This window comes from Astyanax mexicanus, chromosome 4 (assembly GCF_023375975.1).
Source record: "Astyanax mexicanus isolate ESR-SI-001 chromosome 4, AstMex3_surface, whole genome shotgun sequence".
Classification (NCBI taxonomy): Eukaryota; Metazoa; Chordata; class Actinopteri; order Characiformes; family Acestrorhamphidae; genus Astyanax; species Astyanax mexicanus.
This window is the reverse complement of record NC_064411.1, coordinates 29,785,346-29,803,660: the sequence shown is the minus strand read 5'-3', so window position 1 is coordinate 29,803,660 and position 18,315 is coordinate 29,785,346. Positions and strand designations below refer to the sequence as shown.

The following is an 18,315-nucleotide window of genomic DNA, read 5'->3' as shown; positions in this document are numbered from 1 at the left end:
AAAACTGGAGACAAAGGATCCAGATTCAGATCAAGTGTGGATGGCTGGATTGCCAGAAAAGTATAAAGCCAGACCGGAAACTCCTGAATTCGAAACAATGTGCATGGCTGATTTCGCATCCAACTACAGACTTGTCTATGGCAGACAAAGTGGTGGTCCAAATGTCATTCCACTTCAAGATAATATGGGATTTATACAGAAGAGGACCAAAGGCAAACCTGCAGTCATTAGATATGCACGTTTTTCCCCAAAAAAGGACCCTGAAAAGTTTTATGGAAGTCTTCTTAAGGTTTACCTCCCCTACAGAGATGAACATCAGCTGAAGATACCACCGTTTAATTCTTACCAGTTCTTCTATGAGAGTGCATGTATCAAACTTTCTGGCTCTGAGTCAATAAGGCCTGTGTTTGAAATTGTGAATGACAATAGAAAGCGATATGAAAAGGACAGTGATGCTATCGAGCGTGCAATCGAGGACTTTGAAAAAATTGGACCCACTGAGGATGCATGGGCCAATTTTGCTCCAAATACAGAGCTCATTCGAATTGAGACCATTTCAGAACATCAACCAATGGATCCAGCTGAGGATAAAGAGCAAGATGATGTGCCAGAATACAGAAAAAATTCTGAAAGAACAACTGCAGTGCAGCTTGCCGAGTGCCCAGCACTGAGTAGTAAGGTTTTACGGCAGATGTACCAAAACCTAAATGAAACACAAGCAGCTGTGTTTTATAAACTAAGAGACTGGAGCTTAAGGCTTGTGAATGGCGAAAGGCCAGACCAGTTCTTTTACTTTGTCACTGGTGGAGCCGGAACTGGCAAATCTCATTTGATCAAGTGTGTCTACAATGAAGTGACCAAAATTCTGAGAAGATTGCCCAGTATGGATGAGCTGCATGACCTATCAAGGCCAACTGTCCTACTTACCTCTTTCACGGGAACGGCGTCATTCAACATTTCGGGAAACACATTGCATTCAGTACTAAAACTTCCAAAGAACCTGAAGCCACCGTACCAAGGACTTGGAAATTCTTTGGATGAGATGAGGATCATACTTTCAAATGTTCAAATCATTGTTATTGATGAAGTTTCCATGGTTTCCAAAGAGCTCTTTGCATATGTGGACCAAAGGCTACAACAGATTAAAGGCAGCAAGAAACCCTTTGGAGGAGTGTCGGTGCTTGCTGTAGGTGACTTCTTTCAACTACCACCAGTTGGAAAGGCTAAGGCCCTGTGTGTCTATGAAGACAACACAATGGACATTTGGAAAGACAATTTCCATATCGTCACACTGGAAGAAATCATGAGACAAAAGCAGGATGCCCCATTTGCGGAAATGCTGAACAGGCTTCGTGTTAAGAAGAAGACCGAGCCATTACTGAACTGTGACAGAGCTCTGCTGGCTACGCGCACCTTTCCCAGGAAGGATGACTGCCCACTGGATGTGTTACACATTTTTGCCACAAACAAGGAGGTGGATAAACACAACAATGACACCCTTTCTGCACTTAGTTCCGACATAACCCGTGTTGATGCAGAGGACCATATGAAAGATGACCGAACAGGAAGAATGGTACGGCAAGCAGCTCCGTTTCAAGGCCGCAAAGGAGATCTTCCAGACTCATTGTTGTTGTCAGAGGGTGTACGTGTTGTCATTACACGTAATATAGATACAGGAGACGGTTTGGTTAATGGAACTTTTGCAAAGATCTCACAGATCGTCAAGAAGACTGACACAAAAGGCAATGAATATGTGGATTTAATAGGATTGGAGTTGGATAACCCTACTGCTGGTGCCAAGAGACGCAGTCGAATCCCTGGGAGTCCTGACAATGTTGTTTTCATTGAGAGAGTAGAGGAGCGGTGCAAGAGAAAGGGACTGGTACGTTGTCAGTTTCCTTTAAAACTAGCATATGCCTGCACGTCTCACAAAGTACAAGGCATGACGTCATCATCAGCTGTAGTATCTCTGAAGCGAATTTTTGAACCAGGAATGGCTTATGTAGCCCTCAGCAGGACCACCTCTTTGCAAGGCCTACACATCATCGATTTTGAAGAAAAGAAGATTTTTTGCAACGAAGAAGTTTTGAATTCACTGGAAAGCATGCCTAAAGCAAACGTTGAAACGGTCATGCCACTCCTGATGCATGCTAAAACAAATGCCAGTGACTGTTTAACTGTGATTCACCACAATGTGGAAGGTTTACATTGTCATTTTGATGACATGCGAAAACACCATGAGATCTGCTTAGGAGATATTTTGTGCTTCACTGAAACCCACATGTTTGGATTGGCCGTCCCAGAGGAGCTCCAACTAGAAGGCTACAACATGTACAAGCGGAACAGACAAGTCTCCTATAGCAGTTTTCCACAGTTGGCAAACCAAAAAGGTGGTGGTGTTGCAATATATGTGAAGAATCATATAAATGCCCAGGTATTGCAGTATGTAATGGGCGTCACTGACATTGAATTTCTGGCCCTCAAAATCAGAGACCCTGTACAAGCTGTTGTAGCTGCTATTTACAAACCACCAAACTACAAGACAGCAGATTTTCTTTCAAATCTAAAGAGTCTTTTGGATGCCATAGATATAATGGATCAGGACCATGTTATCATCTGTGGGGATTTCAATGAAGATCTCAGATCAACAACTTCAAAGTTCATCTATGACTTATTCACAAGAAGAGGATACACACAGCTCATACAGGGAGCAACAACTGAGAAAAACACTTTGTTGGATCTCATCTTTACCTCTCAACCACAAAAGTGCTTATCATCAGGAGTTTTGCATTCATATTATAGTTACCACAACCCCGTCTATGCAGTGATCAAGGAGTGATTTCATCAGAGGAACAATATGTTGGAATTGCAGAAGACCAATAAAAGGAGCAAACCATAAGCGGCCACAGCTACACAGAAGAACGTACTGATTGAATCGTAATCAGCCACAGCAACACAATAGAACATGCACAGGATTTGTATAACTTATAAATGCTCTCACAACAAACAAGTCTCACTGGAATCAAATGAAAATCCATTTGGAACTGGCGACACTGAGCATGCATAAACGGTGCCAGTGGGCTCGGTGCAGCCTGAGTTTGCCAGGGAGGCCAGAATGGATCTGTTGTGTGGTTAAATCCATTTGGAACTGGCGACACTGACTACATATTATTGGTGTCAGTGGGGCTCCGTACAGCCTTAGTCGCCAGGGAGGCCAGAATGGATCTGTTGTGTGGTTAAATCCATTTGGAACTGGCGACACTGACTACATATTATTGGTGTCAGTGGGGCTCCGTACAGCCTTAGTTGCCAGGGAGGCCAAAATGGATCTGTTGTGTGGTTAAAATCCATATGGTTTTGGTGGCAATGAGTATAATGTATTGATGTCATGTATTGGGCTCTGTATTATGTTGTCTGGTTGAAATCCAAAAAAAAAAGTTCTGTAAATAGTTCTATGCATTTTTCCCCAAAATGTACATAAAAAATCTTGTATTTTGCAAGGCCCAAAAAATCAGTTCTGTAAATAGTTCTAGGCATTTTTTCCAAAAAATTACATACAAAAAATCTTTCATTTTGCAAGGCAAAAAATTGTTCTGTAAATACTACTATGCATTTTTTTCAAATGTTCCATACCAAAAATCACTTGTGAAATCCTTCACATGTGCAAAAATAAAGTTTAGTTTTGTAAATAGTTTTGTATTTCTTCCAGAATTTCATACAAAAAAATTGAAGGCAAAAAATAAAAATATTCAGTTATGTAAATAGTTCTATGCAATAATTCTATGTTGTCTGCGTGTCTAAAAGTTTGTATTGTTTGTCAGTTTACACTAACCTTGTCCTTGTCGTGTCATACTAACATCCCACTCTTGGCCTGTACCTTGACGTGGTGAGTGGGCTTTAAACAAAAGCAGGCCCCGTTTGTGTCATCACAATAACACATTAATACTATGAGCTGAATAACTTCACTCTTTTCCACCAGGTTCTAGGGGTGTAAACCAGTACAGGCAGGTATTTGCATCAGTATAGTATATGTTTTTTTCCCTAATCATGATTAAAACATTCTAATAGCTAACTATTTGAGAAAAAAATCTAAACACTACTCGTAGTGTAATGTAGTTTGGTGCTGATTATAGCATTATAGACTTATAGCATTTCTGATAAATCAAAAAATTATTGCAGGTTTAACATTCTGCAGGACTCTATTTGATAAAACAACTTGCCATGACATACATGTTAAGCTACTATGCATTTTAATTTCTATTAAGGCCAAGAGTTTAATATAATACTGTGAAATAATTGTGTTTGTGTTAATGAGCTGTATATAACATCTGCATAACTGGATATCATTTTTTTACAACAGTGATTATTAAAATGCGTGATGTTCTTGGCCAAGCTGATGGAGAAAGTGGTAAGTAATCTCTTTATTAAAACTTCTACCTGTACTAGTATAGATCATAGCCATAATGTTTCTATGATTAATAATTAATTAATTAATGCTACATCACTGTACAAACACAGATTCCCCAAATTATGTGAAAATAAAATGGATACCATAGCAACACCTTAAGAACCGCTTGGCAACCACCATGGAAACCATAGCAACACCATAACACCCAGCCATGAATCAGCACTGCAATCACACTCGCAGTTTCTGCAGGAACTGCAATCTAGTTTACAACATTCTTATATTTAGTCATGTTTAATAATGTATTAACTAGTGTCAGTTATTAATTAGTAGAGATATTACTTTTTCTTTTACCATTTAACGTGGCACATCATGATTAAACAAAGGCTGATTTTGTCTGGCATATAAAATAAAATATGAAAAAATAAACACTTAAAATATAAAGTGTTGTGAAGAGCTTAGTGTTGTTAAGTATTAACAGAGTTTTGGCATATGGAGCGCGCCTCAATTACAAGCTCCTCCCCTTGGCCATATATATATATACCTCCCTGTTTCCCCCTCACCTTTGTGACGTTCAACCTCGCGTGACTGCCAAGTTACCTGTTCGAAGTTCACGTCACTCACCATGGATCTGGATCTAGTTGCCTCGGACTCGGAGTTGTTTTCCGGCTCCTCGTCCGTTGCTTCATCCCGCCCCACTTCAAGGCTGCGATCCGTCGTCTCCGTGCCTGATGCCCCTGCTATTTCGGCGGTTACCGGCTCCCAGGTTCGGCGAGGCCGTTCCCCAGCCCAGCGTGATCTCTCCCCGTCCCGATACCACCGTTCCCAGGCTCGGCGTGGCCGCCCCCCAGCCCAGCGTGATATCTCCCCGGCCCGGCGCGGCCGCTCCGGCGTGGCCCACCCCGGCTCTGGACGTTCCCGCCGTTCATCTCAGGCCTCCCCTCCTCCCGCACGGCGCTCCCAGCGTGTTTCTCGCCGCAGCAGCTCCCCCATGGCCTCCACCTCCCGTGCGCTGCCTTCCCCATCTCCGGCTCCAGCCCGCTCCATGTCCGAGTGGACCGTCGCTGGTTTGCAGAAGGTCCTCAGGGACCGCAGGATCCATTTCGCCCGTTCCGCTCCTAAGAGGACTCTCTTTTCTCTCTTACTCTCCTCAGACGCCGCCATCCGAAGATCCCCCGCGCGGCTTCCGCGAAGCCGCGATGACGTCACCTCTACTTCACCCAGGCGGCGCGGCCGCCCCGCCCACACTCCCTTCAGCCGCTCCACCCCCCCCGCCGGTGAGGCGGGCCCCTTCCTTTCCACCCGGCCCATTACCACTCTTTCTTCTGTCTTTTCCCGCCTTTCTCCTCCCTTCGTTGCTCCTCTTCCTTCTCTCTCCTCTTTGCCCCCTCCTGAGTTTTCCGCTCTTCCCGCCAGTGGCCTCGTTTCTTCTTTTTTCCCCCCCGTTTCTGTTTCCGCCCCCTTGGTTCCCGTTCCCGCCCACAACCCCCCCGTCCACCGAGTTCCTCGAGTTCCCCAAGCACCCCTTGTTTCCCCCGTTATTGTTCCCTCCGACCCACCTGTTCCCCATGCTCCTGTTCCCCGAGTTCCCCGAGTTCCCCAAACCCCCCGAGTTCCCCAAGCCCCCCGAGTTCCCCATGCACCCCGAGTTCCCCAAGCCCCCCCTGTTCCCCCTGTTCCCGTTTCCTCTGATCCCCCCCAGGCCGTTCAGCAGCTAACATCACTTTCTCTTCCTTTCACTCTCTCCTCAGGTGCTCCGAGTGTTCAAGCTGCCCAGCCCCTCCTCCCCACTCCTCAGGTCCACGACGGCTCCTTCTCCCTCTCCACCGCAGGTCCCGCCCCGCCTCCAGCCGGTGCTCACTCCTTCTGCCCTCCTCTGGTTCAGCCATCTCTACGCCAGCGAATCCTGCAAGGTGCGGATGTGGACCTTTCCTCTCTCCTCCGTCCATCAGCTGCCGCTGCGGCGCCCCGCCTTCTCGATGTCGGGGGCGTATCGCTCACGCTCGGATCTTCTGAATCCCGCGCCTCCAAGATCCTTACCGTGCCCGAGTTCGCTCTCGCGTTTTCCACCTTCCGCGACGTTATCTGCGCTGTTTTCCCTGCCCGCCGGCAGGAACTCGATGATTACCTGTCCATCATCCTTGACATGGCCGTGCGATACGGTGGCTCGGGATTTTATGAATACCATCGCCTTTTCTCCGCACAGGCAGCTACCTATTGGGGCTCCCTGAATCTCGAGCTTTATTGCCGTATTTTCGCCGGCCGTCCTTCCCTCTCCTGCGAACTGTGCGGTCAGCCGTCACACCCCGTCTCAGCCTGCTCACTGGTGATCTCTGCTCCTGTCACCGCTCCTTCTCCTGCCCCCCCTCTCTCCTTTCACTCCCTTTTGCCGGCGCACCTTCAGCTGCACCGCGTCTCACTACCTGCAGTTCTCGCGATTCGCGCGGAAGGCGCCTTCATTTTCTTGGGAATCAGGCCGTGTGCAATAATTTTAACGCGAACGGGTGCCGCGCATCTTCGTGTCGTTTCCTGCACATCTGCTCTTATTGCGCTCAGGCTCACGCCCGCCCTTCCTGCCCCCACCATCCCCCCAAGTTCGGGCGGAGCTGACTGCTTCGCTATCTGTCAACCCCAGTAAACGTACCCGAACTCGCTGCTCGTCTGTCTTCTCACCCTGACCCTGTATCGGTATGCTACCTCCTCGATGGTTTCACTTTCGGTTTTTCTCCTGGGCTCGTTTCTTTGCCGGACTTTTCTTTCTCGGCTCCCAACCTCCTGTCAGCACAATCTGAACCCGACGTTGTCTCCTCTCTCCTCGCCAAGGAGGTTTCTGATGGTTTCATGGTCGGCCCCTTTTCCTCTCCCCCTTTTTCTACTTTTCGGATTAATCCCATCGGCATTGCCACGCGCAAATACTCGGGGAAGAAACGCCTCATCATTGACTTGTCCGCTCCCCATGGCTCTTCTGTTCCTTCCGTCAATAGCCTGGTGCCCAGCGACGAGTTTTCTTTGTGCTATGCCCGCGTCGATGATGCGATTTCCCTCATCAAACTCGTCGGACGCAGCACTTGGATGGCCAAAGCAGATATCGTCTCAGCTTTTAAGGTCTTACCCATCCATCCTGACTTTTGGCACCTATTTTGCGTGCGCTGGAAGGGGCGTTACTACTTCGCCACCCGGCTCGTTTTCGGCTGTAAGAGCAGCCCCAAGATATTTGACTGTTTCGCCGAGGCACTGTCCTGGATCCTGCTCAACGTGTGTCGCATTCCCTATGTCGTGCACCTGCTGGACGACTTTCTAGTCCTCGACGCCCCGTCTTCTCCACCCGCTCGTTGCATCACCTCCCTAGCATCAGTTTTTCACCGCCTGGGCGTTCCGCTGTCCGCCGAAAAGACCGTTGGTCCGTCTACATCGCTCGAATTTTTGGGGATTTTGCTGGACTCCGTCAACTTTCAGGCTTCTCTTCCCCGCGATAAGCAAACTCGCATCTCCCAAGTTCTCTCAGAATTTCTGCAACAGCCTCGTTGCACCAAGCAGCAGCTCCTGTCGCTTCTCGGGCATCTGAATTTCGCCATGCGCATCATCCCACAAGGTCGCGCTTTTATTTCCCATCTCCTCCTCCTCGCTTCTTCAGCTACATCCTACTTTCAGTTCGTCACCCTGGATGAGGCTTGTCTAGCAGAGATACGTTTCTGGCTCCTACTCCTCTCTCATTGGAATGGCATTTCATTTTTCTTTAACGACGCAGTATCTAATCCTGTTGATATTCATCTCTTCACGGACGCCGCACCTTCTACAGGCTTCGGCGGTTTCTACGACGGCAGATGGTTCGCCTCCCAATGGCCTGCCGAATTTTTTCAGCTCCCCTCGGATCTTCGTGATTCATCCGCGCTTCGTGAACTTTACCCCATCATCGTCGCTGCCCTGCTATGGGGACACGAATGGACGCGACGCGTCATTTTCACACACTCTGATAATCTAACCGTAGTAAACGCAATCAACAAGGGTCGGTCAAATTCCCCGTCCTTAATGCCATTGCTCCAGAGGCTCACGTGGCACTCCATCATGCATCAGTTCATTCTCAAAGCTGTTCACATTCCTGGTTCATCTAACTCCATTGCTGATTCTCTGTCTCGTTTCCAATTTCAGAAATTCAGGACCTTGGCTCCACTCTCAGACCCACATCCAACCCCAGTTCCACCTTATTTGGACACCATCTTCCCGCTGCACATGCCTTCTACAATTTGACTCTCCAATCCCAGGACCTCATTCTTAACGCCGTTTCCCCCAACACTCTTTCTACTTACTGGACAGGATGGCAATGTTTTCGTCGGTTCCACGTTTTTCTTTCAATCCCCTTTCCCTCCTTTGATCTATTTAGCACGGCCAACTTCCTCACCTTTACCAGCTCCCGCCTCTACATTCGATCATCCTCCCTCAAAGTTTACCTATCAGCTATCAACTTCTTTCATAAACTCCTCCATGGCTCACCTCATCCTTTCGTTAGTCATCCTCAGATCACACTGCTTTTAAAAGGCATTAAAAGGAGCGAACCTCCTCTCACTCACAAACGTCTTCCCCTAACCTCTCACATTCTCTCCTGCTGCCTTTCCACTCTACGTTCCGGACAATATTCTCCCAACATTTCTCAAACCTTAGAAGCTATGTTTTTGCTAGCTTTCTTTGGTTTTCTCCGAGTTTCAGAATTTACCACTCCTTCCACCACTCATCATCCCTCTCTCCACCCCTGTCTGTCCGATATCACCATCCTGGACACCGGCACCCTCATTTTCAACATCAAGAGAAGCAAAACTAACCAATTTGGCATATATACTCCAGTCTACATTTTCAGACTTCATTCATCTCTCAGTCCTTACGAACCTCTCCAGCTCTACCTCCAGCTCCGTCTCTCCCAAGGTGCTCGTCCTCACGACCCCCTGTTTATCAGTGAATCCGGTTCCCCTGCTACCAGTCATTGGTTTCATTTTCACCTCAAGAACGTACTCTCACTCAGTGGATTTAACCCCGCACATTTCTCCGCCCATTCTTTCAGAATCGGAGCAGCCACTACAGCTTCTCACCAAGGCATACCTGACCACACCGTTCAGATCCTCGGCCGCTGGTCCTCCCATGTCTATCACAGCTACATCCGCACTCACGCCCGAGACCTGTTCACTGCCCACGAACTTCTAGCTTCTGTATTTCCTTAATCCCATTAGTTGCCATACTTTCATCCATTGTTTTGGGGTTTACGCTTGAGACCCACTCAAGCAGTACAGAACTGTGCCCAAGCATACCTCATACAGTTCACGCCCCCCCGCGTCTTCTGGCGCGATCCATTATGGCAAAGTGTTGTTAAGTATTAACAGAGTTTTGGCATATGGAGCGCGCCTCAATTACAAGCTCCTCCCCTTGGCCATATATATATATACCTCCCTGTTTCCCCCTCACCTTTGTGACGTTCAACCTCGCGCCCACCACCACCCCTTCACCTCCCTTATCTCCATTTTCAGCTTGCTGCGGGGGGGGTTTACGCTTGAGACCCACTCAAGCAGTACAGAACTGTGCCCAAGCATACCTCATACAGTTCACGCCCCCCCGCGTCTTCTGGCGCGATCCATTATGGCAAATAGAGAGTTATACAGAGGTATACAGTGAATAGGCCTTTTAAATAATGTTCTAATCCATACTATGGAAATAACTACTTAACTAAGTAAAAAAAAAATACTTTAAGAAATGAAAGCCAGTCAATCAGAATTTTTTTAAGAAGTGAAACTGAAACTAAAAGTATTCTCAAGTGCAGTCGCGAAAAAGACCACCAAAAACATAATGATGAAACTGGCTCTCATCAGGACCACCCCACGAAAGAAATAGCAAGAGTTTCTTCTGTTCATCAGACTTACTGTAGCCAGCCTCAGAAACCGCACGTTAACAGCACATTTTTGGGTGTTTTGGTTTGTTTAAGTATTATTTTACAATGTACAATGTACTGTATTTTTCCTCTATAAAGACCAACAGAAAGCTCTGCACTACTGTAGGCTAAATATATATATATATATAGGCTAATTTTTTAAACCCTTTAGAAATGAAAAACTGAAAAGTGGGGCGTGCAATATTATTCACCCTCTTTTTTTTTACCTTTATTCTGCATCTCAATCACACGGTCACAAGTGAACAAAGTTCATGGATATTTATAGGAGCATGATAGTGATGCTACACATTTACCATAAAAAAATTCAAATGTTGCTGACAAGCTGTGTGTGTTTTATTTCTATCTAACCAATTAGGTTTGGCTGAGTGACTTCCTGTTTTCTGGGGAGTGAGTAATGTGATGTCATATCTATTTATATCAGAAACACCTTCTGGATCTTCAGTGCGTTGATTATGTGTTAATTGCAGTCATGGAAAGAATTACAGTGTGCGTAGTAGGAGATGGTTTTGTGACGTCTGTGCTTCAAATTATAACTGGAAATGTGTGTAAAAATGCAGTTCAGCAGCTTGTTTTCATTCTCTATGGCACAGTGTTGCCCTCAGACAACAAACCAAAGTTTTGCTTATTAAAGGTTCCTGGTAATTAAGGTCTTAAATTTTCTGTAGGTATTACATTTTCAGATGGTGAGCTTAATGCCAGTTGGAATACATAGTGGCCCACCGTGAACATCTAATCAGGGGAGAGAACTAACGTTAACGGAGAGCTAGCTAATATTAGAGGCAAGCTAGTTAGCATACTAACTTTAGCGGCGAGCTAGCTACGTTACAGAGGAGAGTTAAGGTTAGCGGAGAGCTAGCTAACGTTAGCGGTGAGCTAGCTAACATACTGACCTTACCGGTGAGTTAGCTAAGCTAGTGGGAAGAGAACTAAGATTAGCAGAGTGCTAGCTAAATACTTATAAAACTATTTTAATAAAACTTTAAAATAAAACTTTAGTGGCGAGTTAGTCAACACACTAACTATGGTAGTGAGTTAGCTAAGGCTACCAGGGAAAAACTAAGTTTAGCGGGAGTTAGCTAACTTTAGCGGCGGGCTGGCTAACTGGAAAGTCTAAATAAGTCTGGACCGAGTCTATAATAAATAAATAATAATTTTAAAACTGTTGTTCTGGAACGTGTCAGTTGGAACTTTTTTTTTTTTGCCTCTTTGTCCATAATAAAGGTCAATGGGACCTCCCACCCTACCTGGGGTAAAAAACTAAATCTGCAATATATGAAAGTTTATTTTTGTGGGTTTTTATGTTATCAGGCACCACTTTTAAAGATGTGGCCAAATCAGATATTTATGAATGGACATTGATAATTATTTATAAAGAAGATACTTTAATGTTTTTCATTATTATTATTATTATTATTATTATTATTATTATTATTATTATTATTATCAGTAGTATTAGAAGTAGAGATGGTGTTAGTAGTATTATTAGTATCATAAACAGCATTACTACAATTTAATTGCTCTGTTCCGCATCACGATGGAACAAAATTGAAAACAAAAAATGATAACAAATGGGAAACATTAATTTTTTGATTTCCAATACAATAAGTAATATTCTCCCAAATAAATTCTGACTACAGGTCTTAAAAAGACCTCATAAAATTTGACTTTTAAAAGGGTGCAAGAATCCTGTTACTACAACATACAGTTATTTATTTATTTACATCCAATACAAGATGCACAAGTACATACATACAAATGTGTTTATGGTTAAGATATTCTTCCATTCTTGTTGTAAACTTATGGTAACAGTGTTTTTTCACTTGTTACCTAAGAGCAATATTATGCAGTTGGACCACTTTTTTTTTTACATCAATCAGATAAAGCAATGGTTCTCATTTCCTTCTAAAAAAGACTAAAATACTACTCATGCCATAGAAGGTCAAAGAGTTAACACTTTACAGTCTATAATACTAATATCAGCAACTCTTTAGACGCAACAGACAGAATGAAGAACCCAAATCATGTATATGAGTTAAAAATAAAGGTATTTGGGGTAAAATATTACTCCTGTGAAAGCAAAAGTCCATCCTTCAGTAAAAGTAAAAGGTTATTTGCCCTCAGATGTTCTCCAATAGTAAAAGTAAACAAGGTAACATGATTTATTTTCCAACTAATGTTCTATAATGACTTTATAATAAGACTCTTGCTCAGTCAGCTCACTGAATGCTCATAATGCTTAAGTGAAACAGGCATTAGGTGAAAAGTGTCACTCTCACTTCAGCAGTTTAATAGATTGTGAATAATGAGTTTATTAGTGATGTTATTTAAAATGATTATAAACACGAAACACTGAAAGCAAACGATGTCCAGCAGTTTTAATTTAAGCAACTTATTGTCAATTTACATTGAATTAAAAAAAAAAAAATTTAATCATTATATATATATATATATATATATATATATATATATATATATATATATATATATATATATATGTAATATAGTAGAGAAAAAAATATATATAATATGGATTAGAACATTACTCAAAAATTCACTTAAGTAAAGATTTGGTCATTGTCTTGTTTCTTGCAAAGCAGAAATAATATGTACACAACATGGGAAAAGTAGAGATCTCAGAAGAGACATGGCTACATTCTATGTTTAAAATGTTTGATTTTGTATCTTTAAAGCAGCAATATAAGAAAATTGGGCTAAAGTGAAATTGTGCTTTGGGTCACCACAACGTACACACTTTACATTAGGGGTGGGAGATATGGCCCTAAGATAATATCACGATATTTCATGGTATTTTAAGGATAACGATACTCTTGATGATATGACAAAACACTGAATTGAAAAAAAAAAATATTTCATGAATACACTACTGCAACAAAATGAAAATTTTAATTTATTATTGCATACAATATGATATGGCACCCTCCTAACTGAGATAATTTGAACAGATTTGCAACAGAAGTCAATGATCCAGAATGTCATGATAATGAAAAAAAAAAATCACTCCATATATCTCCATATATCTAGGATTAAAGTAAAATAAATGATAAATGGACAGATACAATGTGTTTCTGGTAGATATACAGTATAATGGGAAATGAGAACAGTGTGAATTTTTCTTTTGCTAAAAATATCAAAAAAGTCGTTGTGATAATTAGGCGTGAGTGATATGGCACGATAGTTCAGGGTATATATTTTTCACGATATTCAAAAACGGTGGCGATATTATGTGCGCATGATACGATATGGCACATCCTTACTGTACACAGTCACACACATTTGTGTAGAGTGTAGTAGTGAACTGGCTGTTAAAAGTAAAGCTGTACCTGTACTTCATGCCGGTGAGTTTGCCGGTAGATTCCTTCAGGGAGATGTGGTGTCGGTGTGTGAAGGAGCCCAGGCTGCGGGCGATCAGCGCTACAGTCCGGAAGCGAGCGCGGGCAGCGCTGGCCGTGTTGGGGCTGGCCGTGTTCTGCTTACTGGGCTCAGTTGTCCGCGGGGCTTTGAGCCCGTGATCCGTGCAAGCGAAGGAGACCTGCATGGCTAAGACTGGACTTCCAAGAGGACCTTTCGAGGGTCAGACTGAGGGCAGAACCCTGGGCAAGGATTGGAGGAAATACAGAGGAGGTGTGTGGAGTTAGAAGACACCAAGCCAAAAATGTGTGTAATTTATTGGACCCAGATCAAATTGATAAAAGCTAATTTTCCTTTTTTTGTTTTTTTTCATATGTAGTTGATCAGCCAAGACATGCTTTGTTTCCAGAGTTGTTTTTATTTTTTATTAGAAGTTAGGTGATCTTAATATATCTAAATAATACACTGTATTACTCGTTATACTATACAGTCTAGGCCTTGGAACACCTAACTACAGCTATATCAATAGCCCAGTCAATTATGGATTGTGCAGCTGGATTTAGGCTGTGTCGGTGTGTCTTTAGTATTGTCAGGGCGCAAAAAATATGCCTTGCACGTCTTGAAACACACAAAAGGCATGTACTCATTATTTTAATTAATAATGGGTGTGGTTTGGGTGTAAATAAACCAATCAGTGTGCCAGTTGTCAAGGCGCCTTGCACGTTCACACTGTTAAGATACACGAGCAGCTTAATTAAGGCAACAGTGATGTTATTTTATTATTTATTCTCTTTATTGTTGAGTTAAACAATAGATTTGATTGCTGCAGAGCATGGCTAAGACAGGGTTGGGCAGCTGGCTGTAGTCAGGGCTTTAATCAATTAATGGCGCATCTGTATTTTTCCCTGCGCCATAATAGAAACATGCCAGAAATTTATTTGAACACACCTTGCTTCCAGATCACCACACCCATCAGTGTAGATTTATTACTAAACTCTAAGGCTATTTTAACAGCGCAGGCACAAGGCATAAAAATAGACTTTTAATGGGGTGTAAGGTAGCAAAGAGCATACGATAGGGCCCCATCATAGTTAGTTATTTACTAATATCTAACTTTAGAAACGTGCATAATTCCTCAATAACATATGGTAACTATTAGGGCTGTGTATTGGCAAGAACTTGGTAATACAAAATGTATCATAATACAGGAGTCTTTGATTCAATATATCAGAATATGTTGTGATACTATAAGTAAGAGAATATATGCAATTCTGCAATTGTTTAAAGCAAATATGTATTTCATAACCACTGCCAATATTAATTTATTCTTTACAATTATGGTCATGATAATATTTTTTATGCATTATCATAACAGTGGAATTTAAAGACATATGTACAACACTATCTACAGTAGTGAGCAAAGTTTAAACACAAAACTAAATAACCCATTGTCTGACATCAATCTTTACATGTAAATTAATGCTGTGTTTGTAGATAACAATATAGTGTTGCACAAAATATATACATTGCAATAATTTGATATATCAATATTTTCTTACCCTTCTAATAATGATATATAGGAATAGTATTATTACCAGAGAAAACTGCAACCATAGAGAAATGTAGATTCTAGAAATATAATTTTTACTAGTCAACTAGCTATTCAATAAAGTTGTCAACTGACTAGCTGATTAGTCATAACTTCCACTACATCAATTCCTCAAGCATGAAGAAATTTGGAGGATTGCAAGTTAAATTATCTAAAATCGATTCGGTCTGCTGGTTGAGAACCTCGTACACTACACAGAATTAGAATAAGCCAGCAGACTTTGTCTGAGGGAGGGATCTGTACCTACTGTTCTTATAAAGTTAGCAGATAATGGTGATTAAAGTACTTTCATATAATGTTTGTGTTTTGTGATATAAACCTGAGATTGTTCTTTGATTGTTTTCCCTGTATCAACATCATCGATAAAATAGATTCTAGAATAAGTGGTGCTATCTATCCTTAATTTACATATTCATGTAATGCTGATGCACAGATTCCTACTTTACACCTTGTCTCTCACAGTGAATATTTAAACGTGGAATATCATAGTATTACATTAAATCATCTTTCTTTCTCTGTCAACACATATATACAGTACTTTACTCACTTTCACTGTCCTCACAGCTCCATATAGAGCACGATATTTATAGATTGGTAGTATTTAAGACACTATGACCTTTTTTTCTCTGCAGAAATACCTACTTTTAGAGCATTTTCAAGAAGGTTAGCTGGGGTATTGTGTAGCTTTGCTCAAAAAAGTGAATTGTGCCTTTGTTTTCTCTTTTCAACTAATTAACAACTGATCACTAAGCTAATAGTGGATGAAAATAATTGAAAAGTTACTTTCAAATCATCACTGATCATCAATAAATTTTACATTTCATTTGTTAATCAAGGGAGCAGAGTCTGGAGGAAGAGTGGAGAGACACAGTTCAAGGTCTAGTGTGAAGTCTCCACCGATCAGTGATGATTTGGAGAGACATGTCATCTGCTGGTGTTGATCCACTGTGTTTTATTATCAAGTCTAAAGTCAGTGCAGTGTTTTTCCACAAAATCTTACAGCACTTAATAATGCTTCCCTCTGCTGCTGACAACGTTTATGGAGATGCGGATTTTATTTTCCAGCAGGACTTGGCACACTGCCCACACTGCCAAAAGTTCCAATAGGTCTTATATAATATTCAAATTTTCTCAGACACTGTCGTTTGGGTTTCCATTGGCTGTAAGGCATAAAATCATCAACAATAAAATAAATAAACGCTTAAAATAGAACAATTTGTGTGTAATACATGTATATAATATATGAGTACAGAAATAAAGTTGCTTTTCAATGATATTCTAATTTTTTGAGGTCCAACTATAGTGTCCATAAGCTCTCTTGACTTGTTTATTGCATAAGCCTCGTAACTCCCATACAAAACATCAGAAACAAACCAAAAGGAAGCAAACTTTGGCTGATCGATTACATTTAAGGCAATGGACAATAACACTGAAACATAGAATTTCAATTAGTGGGTCCGAGCATATCTAGGAAACTGGCCAGGCTGGAACTTACCGGTCCTTGCGATTGGCTGATTGGCTCAGATGCTTCACTGCAGGACTTCCTAAATCCTAAAGCACTGTTGGGTCATCTGTGCTTGATCCTTCTTTAGGGATATGTGGAGAAATAGATAAGCGGTGATAGATGGTGAAGATGCCTTCAGCCTTCGGAAAGTCTTGAAGGGGTCTAGAGATCAAGATGTACTTCCTTCTACATCTCTTGCATCGCTTGCATGTGGGTTAGTGTGGGAATGTCTCTCTTTCCCTCTCTCTCTCTCTCTCTCTCTTTCTCTCTCTCTTTCTTTCACTTGATAACTTCGCTTAAGGGGGCTGCAAGCAAGCTGTTCCCGTCTCTGCTAGCGACCAGCGATGGTCTTCTTTGCTTCAGCGTTTTAATTCTTTGCTTCTTTGCTCCTCTTTCTTCTACTGAATTGTCTCCATCCTACCAGCTTCCAAACCTTCAGGAACCTCAGGAGGTTTAGAGGAACCCTTTGTGGACACACAGCAGCCACTTTAACAACTCCAAGAGAAAGACAGAACACTCGAAAAAGCTGATGAAGAGCTGCAAACTCTAAAAAAGAAAAAAAGGTCTGGGTAGACTTCCAAAAAAAAAAGAAAGAAAAGGAAAGCAAACAGCAAAATAGTTACCAGCACATCTCTAACGGGCCACAAACTCAAAGTCCTGTCCCAGTCCCAGTGAGACCCAGTAATAGCTACTGCTCCCAGCCCTGAACAGAGCGTCCCGTTGCTCAAGCGTCCTGTTGAGCAGAGAGGTCACAGGAAGGATTCCCCTTCAGCAGCCGTCCTGCCTGTAACAAGCCTGGCGCAACGCCGCACACAGAAGGGACTCCTCTTTGATGAAGGGACGCACGAGCGAAAGGAGACGACGGGAGCCGCGCGAGCGAGAAAGAGAGAGAGGGGGAGGAAGAGAAAGAAGTGAACGAGGCATAATTGTTGCAGCGCCTGGCAGCGGCAGAACGAAAGAACGAGAGAACGAAAACGGGGGAAAGAGAGTGTGAACAAGAAGAGGCAGCGATGAAAGCAGAGCAAGTTGAGCAAGAGAGATGCCTACCAGGAGAGGAGAGGTGGGGGGAAAGAGAGAGAGAGAGAGGGGGGGGAGAGAGAGTGGGAGAGAAAGAGATAGAATAAGAGAGAGAGAGAGAGAGCGGGGAGAGAACTGCAGGATGACTGAAATAACTGCAGTCTCTCACCAGCGGCTCATTTCAGCTGAGGAGAATCCATCTGGATAGGGCTGTGTGTGTTTGTGTGTGTGTGTATGCAAGAGGTTATGTGTGTGTGTGTGTGTGCGTGCGTGCATGTGTGTGTATCCATGACTGTATATGACCGAAACAAAGGGACATGTCTGAATGTCTGAGTGCACACGGTTGTCCCTGTGTGTTTGTGTCAGTTGATGCCAATGCAGAAGATGAGCAGTGAGTGTCTGTGCAGTGTATGTGTGTGTGTGTGTGTTTGTGTCAGTTGATGCCAATGCAGAAGATGAGCAGTGAGTGTCTGTGCAGT

General features: G+C 42.8%; 1 protein-coding gene across 1 annotated transcript in view; it reads right to left on the bottom strand.

Annotated features, from left to right (window-relative positions):
• kcnab1b (potassium voltage-gated channel subfamily A regulatory beta subunit 1b) overlaps positions 1 to 18,093 on the bottom strand; it is a 155,805-nt gene extending 137,712 nt beyond the window's left edge. Inside the window, exons 1-2 of the mRNA XM_022679220.2 lie at positions 16,811 to 18,093; positions 13,679 to 13,948 (exon numbers count right to left, since the gene is read on the bottom strand). Coding sequence (XP_022534941.1) covers positions 13,679 to 13,893 — 215 coding nt within the window. The 5' untranslated portion in view covers positions 13,894 to 13,948; positions 16,811 to 18,093. The remainder of the gene's footprint in view (positions 1 to 13,678; positions 13,949 to 16,810) is intronic.
• Positions 18,094 to 18,315: the final 222 nt, after the last annotated feature.